Source organism: Suricata suricatta, chromosome 3, assembly GCF_006229205.1.
Source record: "Suricata suricatta isolate VVHF042 chromosome 3, meerkat_22Aug2017_6uvM2_HiC, whole genome shotgun sequence".
In the NCBI taxonomy this organism is placed as follows: Eukaryota; Metazoa; Chordata; class Mammalia; order Carnivora; family Herpestidae; genus Suricata; species Suricata suricatta.
The window spans coordinates 172,181,607-172,188,234 of NC_043702.1; the positions used below are offsets into that span (position 1 = coordinate 172,181,607).

The 6,628-nt window shown below is 43.5% G+C and overlaps 1 protein-coding gene across 4 annotated transcripts in view; it reads left to right on the forward strand.

Annotated features, from left to right (window-relative positions):
• SPTA1 (spectrin alpha, erythrocytic 1) overlaps positions 1–5,685 on the forward strand; it is an 85,175-nt gene extending 79,490 nt beyond the window's left edge. For 2 of the 4 annotated variants that reach the window (XM_029935855.1, XM_029935857.1), the window contains 6 exons: positions 7–58; positions 2,053–2,240; positions 3,144–3,197; positions 3,575–3,721; positions 4,583–4,727; positions 5,250–5,685. In XM_029935855.1, coding sequence (XP_029791715.1) covers positions 7–58; positions 2,053–2,240; positions 3,144–3,197; positions 3,575–3,721; positions 4,583–4,727; positions 5,250–5,375 — 712 coding nt within the window. In that variant the 3' untranslated portion in view covers positions 5,376–5,685. Of the gene's footprint in view, positions 1–6; positions 59–2,052; positions 2,241–3,143; positions 3,198–3,574; positions 3,722–4,582; positions 4,728–5,249 lie in introns of those variants that run through there. The other 2 variants (XM_029935854.1, XM_029935856.1) reach the window with 2 other exon arrangements.
• The last annotated feature ends 943 nt before the right edge of the window (positions 5,686–6,628 follow it).

Genomic DNA, 6,628 nt, shown 5'->3' on the forward strand with positions numbered 1-6,628 from the left:
AACTAGGTCTTTGCTCAAAGAAACAGGAACCCTGGAATCCCAGTTGGAAGCAAATAAAGTAAGAAATGTTTGCTTATTAGCCAAGGATATAGGCAGAATTACAAGGAGTGCAAGGAAAATAGTAGTACTTTTAGGTAAACTCCCAGGTCTGAAGGTCAAGAACTTGAGGTTCTAGCTCCAACCCTGCCAACAATTTTTATTCTAACCATTGACCACCACTTCATGAACAACCACATCAGTTTACTTCAATGTAAGAACCTGAATTTCTATATCTATACAATGGAGTTCAAAATGCCTACATCATAGGGTCTCTGTGATGATTAAGAATGAGAACAGGGACACCTGGATGGCTCAGTCAGTTAGGCGTTTGACTGCAGCTCAGGTCATGATCTCAAGGTTCAAGGTTTGTGGGTCTAAGCCCTGTTTGGGGCTGTCTGTTGTAAGCATGGAGTCCACTTCAGATCCTCTGTCCCCATCAGATCCTTCAGATCCTCTCTGTTCCTCCCCAGTGCCTGTACATGCATGCCTGTTCATGTGCATGTTCTCTCTCTCTCTCTCTCTCAAAAATAATTTTAAAAAACAAAAAGAATGAGAACAGATGCAGAAGCTCCTAGCCTACAATTGCAGCATTCCCCAATTTCTATTATCATTTGACATGGGAAGACAATACAATTGAATGTAGAGGATCTCTCAACAGTTGAGTGAAGCCCCACCTCAAGCAGAACACTAAATTAATTAAATCTCATTACTTTTAATGAGAGAACTTCATTAATAAAGAGTAAGATGTTGTCAGGTATGAGTGATCATTAGAGGGCCACAAGCCATCCTACCTGGTAATACATTTATTATGTCCACCCATCTTCATCATCAGAACCCAGCCACTCCTTCCCCAAGTCAAGAGAAATACTTCTTGTTGAGAAATTATGGCCTTTTGCCAGAGTCCAGCTCCAGCAGGTCCAGGGCTCCCTGAATGATGGATTGTGTCAGTGAAAGGGAGTGAGAGACCCGTGGCTTCTTTCTGCTCACCAGGCAGGCATCTCTGCACTGACCAGACAGTCAGCTTTATTTATTGAAAAAAAATGTATGGGGCACAAAACAGAAGCAGCAATTGCCTTACACAATGATTTCTGATGACAAATTCTTTGGTATGTAAAAAATTCCACAATATAGATTGGCAGAAGACTCCTGAATGATCTTTATCAATAGTGAGTGAAGTAGGTGACTAGATGCTTATCACATGGAGAAGGAAGGGATCTTTAGCATTCAAATACTAGACAATGTTTTTAGCATAGCAAAGGCAAGAGTTAGTTCTTTTGTGAGCAGGGGTCAATAGCCTGTTTTCTTGAGGGGAAGAAAAACAGGCTTCTTGAGAAATGTAGTATTTGCTCCTACAATCACGAAAGAAGAAACTCCTAAAATAAGGTTTTTTTTTCACATGGTACAATTCACATATTTTTAGCATAAGAAGGCAAGTGACTCCTGATATCAGTTAGTAGGTGCCTTGGGGGTCAGTGCTCAAGTAGAAATTGAGTGGGGTTGAGTGGGTATAGACAGTGGTCCATCTGATGGTGGGAGACCTTGCAAACCTGCCTTACTTCAGAAATGGCTCCCAGCAGTCTTTAATGTGTATGGACAGCAAAGCAAATCCTAAGGAAGTCTTCCCATGCATCTATAGGGAAGCGTGAGTTGGGCACAATCCCCAGCATGGATAACTCTTGGCATGGATGGCTGGGATCCAGCCACAAGGCATCCTGGAAATGCTACTCATGTCTCCTACAGCATGTACCTACCAACTCCTAGATTTATATATTGCAGATGTCCAGAGCGACAGACATCACATTACTTAACCTCCCCACCATTGCATAAATGAGAAATACAGAAGTGGATTTCCTGAGTAGTTCATTTTTCATAGAGGACAGGAAAATGCCTGAAAATAATTAACAAGGAACAATCAGGGGAAACCCAAACTCATCAGCTTCTTATCTTCTCTACCACCCCCTCGTTTGGAGCTATCCTTTGTGACTGCTATTTCCTTTTCTCTGTGTTCTCTAGCGGAAACAGAAGGAGATTCAGGCCATGAAGCGCCAGCTGACCAAGATTGAGGATCTGGGAGACAATTTAGAAGAGGCTCTGGTCTTGGACATCAAGTACAGCACCATCAGGCTGGCCCAGCAATGGGACCAGCTCCACCAGCTGGGAATGCGGATGCAGCACAACCTGGAGCAACAGATCCAAGCCAAGTACTCTGGACCCATGACCAGGGCTGGGCAGGATGTGGGTGGTACTAGGTGTCAGGAACTGGGCTCCAAGGACTAGAGTTTGGGGTACTGTATAAAAGAGCTGCTTCAGAGACAGTGCACACACCATCTCCAGAATCAATATTCTCTTTCTCTCTCTCTCTCTCCTGCTCCACAGAATGACTATTTCTCTTTATGTGGGAATCTATTTTGAGATGGGACACAATGCCCCATCCCCGTGAAGCTACTCATCATCTGGTTCTCAAAGCACCTTCATCTTACATGATCTCTTCAGGAGGCAATCTCTTCTGTAAAAGTCTGTCTCAGATGTCTAGAATGCAAGAAATATTCAAGGTGGAGAGCCAGAAGAGCAGATGCATTTGTTTTTCTAAATAAATTAATTACATCAAAGCAGCTTTTGGTCTCCATGATAATGACAGCATTATTTTCTAGATCAGGGATTGGCAAACTTTCTCTGTAAACAGACTGATCATAAATGTGTTGGCCTTGGAGAGCCATGAGGTCTCTGTTGTAACTACTCACTCTGCTGTTGTAGAGAGAAAGGGCTATTAATAACCCACAAATTCATGAGTATGTCCATGTCCCAATAAAAATTCTGTGTATGGACACTGAAATTTGAATTCCATGCAGTTTTTATGTTGGGTGAAACACTTCTTCTTTTAATTATATTCAACCTGTAAAGAGGTGAAAGCCATTCATAGCCCATTAAACTCTACAAAAGCAAGTGGAAGACTAGATTTGGCCCATGGGTCATAGTTTGCCAAGCCCTTAACTAGATGATCTGAATAGCCTATTGTCCACTGACATCCTTCTCCATTCCACATGACAAGTCTTCTGATGTTTTTCTGTTTTATTTCATGGGTTAATTCATGTTTTCCCTTTCAGAGACACCATAGGCGTGAGTGAGGAGACACTGAAGGAGTTCAGCACAACCTATAAGTGAGTATATCTTCATAGTTGATCCATCTTTTGTTTTCCAACCCATTCAGAATGAATCTCCAAATTTTTCTCCCTCAGTGTGGCTTGGTAAGATCTTAAATGAAGATCTAGTTGTGTTAATTAGCTTCATGTCATGGCTTTTAATACATCTATGAGAATTCCTAGACTTTAGAAAATGCATTACTCTCATGCTCCACATTTTATTGTCTTTGCTCCATCTATTGGGTTAAAAATCATGCAGAAACACAGACAAGCTCTCCATTCAGTCCTCTGATGCCCTATGATGTGTTAAAGCCTCAGCCAATCCAACAAGGACTATTTTTTTCCATTTTCATCAGCTTCTCTGTGGAATTTGATAAGATGTTTTTGTTCTTCAGACATTTTGATGAGAATTTGACGGGACGCTTGAGTCACAAAGATTTCCGATCCTGCCTGAGAGGACTCAACTACTACCTGCCCATGGTGGAGGACGATGAACCTGAGCCCAAGTTTGAGAAGTTCCTGGATGTCGTCGATCCAGGGAGGTAGGAAGGAGACCAAGGGGATGGGGCTTGGAGGAACCGGCACAGAGAGTGAGAGGGCCCATAAAGCATGACTCCATTAACTAACTCGGAAATTGGAAGATACCACCATAAATATGTGAATTGGGCAGCTTTTGGTGCCTTTGTAGGGTTAGCTCAGAAGTGCACGGCACTGACTCAAACTAAGACACAGCCTCTGCAGTTTCCTCCCTTCCTTTTATGTTTGAGCTATGAATTTCAGCTAGTTCTGAGAATGGGTCTTGAGAGAAGAATCTTTCCGTGTAAGGTCCTAAGGAGACCCAGATGATTTGGAGGCCAAGTGGTGTGGGTCGGGTTGTGTGCCTGTGAAGGTGGAGACACTTTTGGAGGCTCCAGTGCTTTCTAATGCCAAGGATGCCATAAGACCAGAAATTGAGGTCTTTGATTCAAGTTGAAAAGCTTGAAGTCAAGAGAGACCTAATGGAGAACCAGGGGGAATGGAGGAGGGAGAGAGAGTTGAGGAGAGAGAGGGATGCAGAACTTGAGAGACTATTGAATGCTGAGAATGAACTGAGGGTTGGGGGGGAGGGGGGAGGGGAGAAGACAGGTGGTGGTGATGGTGGAGGGCACTTGAGGGGAAGAGCACTGGGTGTTGTATGGAAAACAATTTGACAATAAAATATTATGGAAAAACTTGAAGTGACTGGGGACTGGGGCTGATGGAGAGTTGCTGACTGTGAAGAGAATCCAGCCGGAGGGCTCATGCGGGAGCAGAGGCTGGGGCCTGGGAAGCAGCATTTACTTAGCTGCATAGGTGTGGGGAGTAGGGTTAAAATAGAGATCGCAGCCCACATTCTCAGAGAGCTGAGCCCACTTTTCCCACAGGAAGGGCTATATCTCCCTGGAGGACTACACCTCATTCCTGATCGACAAGGAATCAGAGAACATCAAGTCCAGCGATGAAATAGAGAATGCCTTCCAAGCCCTGGCAGAGGGCAAGGCCTATATTACCAAAGAGGACATGAAGCAGGTCAGATTGCTGTTGCGTCCACGGTCACTGTGCTCTCCTCATAATCCAGAGCCTGCTCACCTCGGGCCTGGCGGCCTCCCATTGGCAATCACACCCCCCCACCTTTTTTTTTCCCTTGGCTCAGACATTATACTGCACAAGTTGACATTTGCTTTACTCACTCTTCATTTTGTCTTGTTCCAGCTTGAAAATTTAGGGTCAGCCTCTAATGACTGTAACAATCAGTTCCAAACCTGAAACTCAATTTTTAAGGCAATATCTTATCCCAGGTCTTTAATAACCCGTTTATAGAATGGGATAAAGTGTGTGGTCCAAGTGAGATGAGAGCTTTCGGGTCAGGGCTTGTGGAAAAGATGGGCTGGTCTGGCTCATGAGAAATTACAGATTTCGGAGAAGGTATGCAGTGGGCACGAGGCTGGCTGCTGCTTCTACATCTCTGGGGCCACCAGGTTCAGGGAGTATAGCCAGCCCCAGGAATCAGCTATTTCTCATCCTTAGGACTGTATCTCTTCTTCATTTCAGGCGCTAACCCCAGAACAAGTGCAGTTCTGTGCATCACATATGCAAGAATATGTGGACCCACGAGGCCGGAGCCACCTTTCTGGTTATGACTACGTGGGCTTTACCAATTCCTACTTTGGCAACTGATAAGCAGCTTTCCCTGGGTTATAGAAAATCTTGGTGTGGTCGGAAGTACTGGGGGAGGAAGAAAACAGGCAAGTACGGGGGGAGGGAGATAGTTGTGTGTGTGTGTGTGTGTGTGTGTGTGTGTGTGTGTGTGTGTTACGTGTATTAAAGCGCCTGCAAAAAATCTCAAGGTTGGGGGATATAAGGCTTTAACAGAGTTGGAGGAGAGGATGCATCACAGACTTATTTTGTATGCAGCCAGTGATGACTCAGGGTCTCAATTTTTTTTTGTTGGGTTCTACACATCTTTATTACTTCGTTTTGCCCTGGTAATGGAATAAAATATTTCCTTTTGTAAAAAAATCATTTTAAGTATTTCTTTAATATAATTTATTGTCAGATTGACTTCCATACATCATCCAGTGTTTATTCCAACAAGTGCCCTCCTCAATGTGAAGTAAAATGTAACTGACACACATGAGCTTTTGTATTTCTGAGACTCACACACATCTAATAGGCAGACACTGCAAACAAGGGCTGTGGCAGAACAAGTCCAAGATGAGTTACAAACAGCTTCTCTTGAGTTTTGGAATGTATATAAATTCTTACCTTTGAGGGGCACCTGGGTGGCTCTGTAGGTTAAGCATCCAACTCTTGGTTTTGGCTCAGGTCATGATCTCACAGTTTTGTGAGTTTGAGCCCTGAATTGGACTTTGTGGTGACAGAATGGATCCTGCTTGGGATTTTCTCTACCCCTCCCCCACTCCTGCTCACTCTGTCTCTCTGTCTTTCTCAAGATAAATAAATAAATAAAAGTCTTACATTTGGAAATGAAGATTGACATTCTGGAGAACCCCATATCTTAGTCTTTAGAAAAAGAAGAAGCCAGAACCTGTGTTCCTCTTCATCTCCCTCTTTTCCATACTTCCCCATGAGAGAGGATGTCATTAGTCTCAGAATGGTGCGGTTCTGGCAGAACAAGGCTTCCTTTTGTGCTCTGTGTCCTCACATTTGCTCTTACATTTTAATGTGATGAAGAGAATATTGGTTTTGATTTTTTTCTGCTTCCCTTTAAAATAAGAGTTCTAGAATTGTTTACAAAATGCAGAATTAAGAAAAAACAAAAAGAGGGGATGTTCAGGTCAAAGCTGATGTCTGTCCAGACTTGTAAACATTGATGTTTGGTGGAGAGAATTCATAGGTCACATCAGCCTTGTACAGAACAGCTGGTGTCCCTAATGGTGTCCACTCCTAACCCTGGATACTGCCCCCTA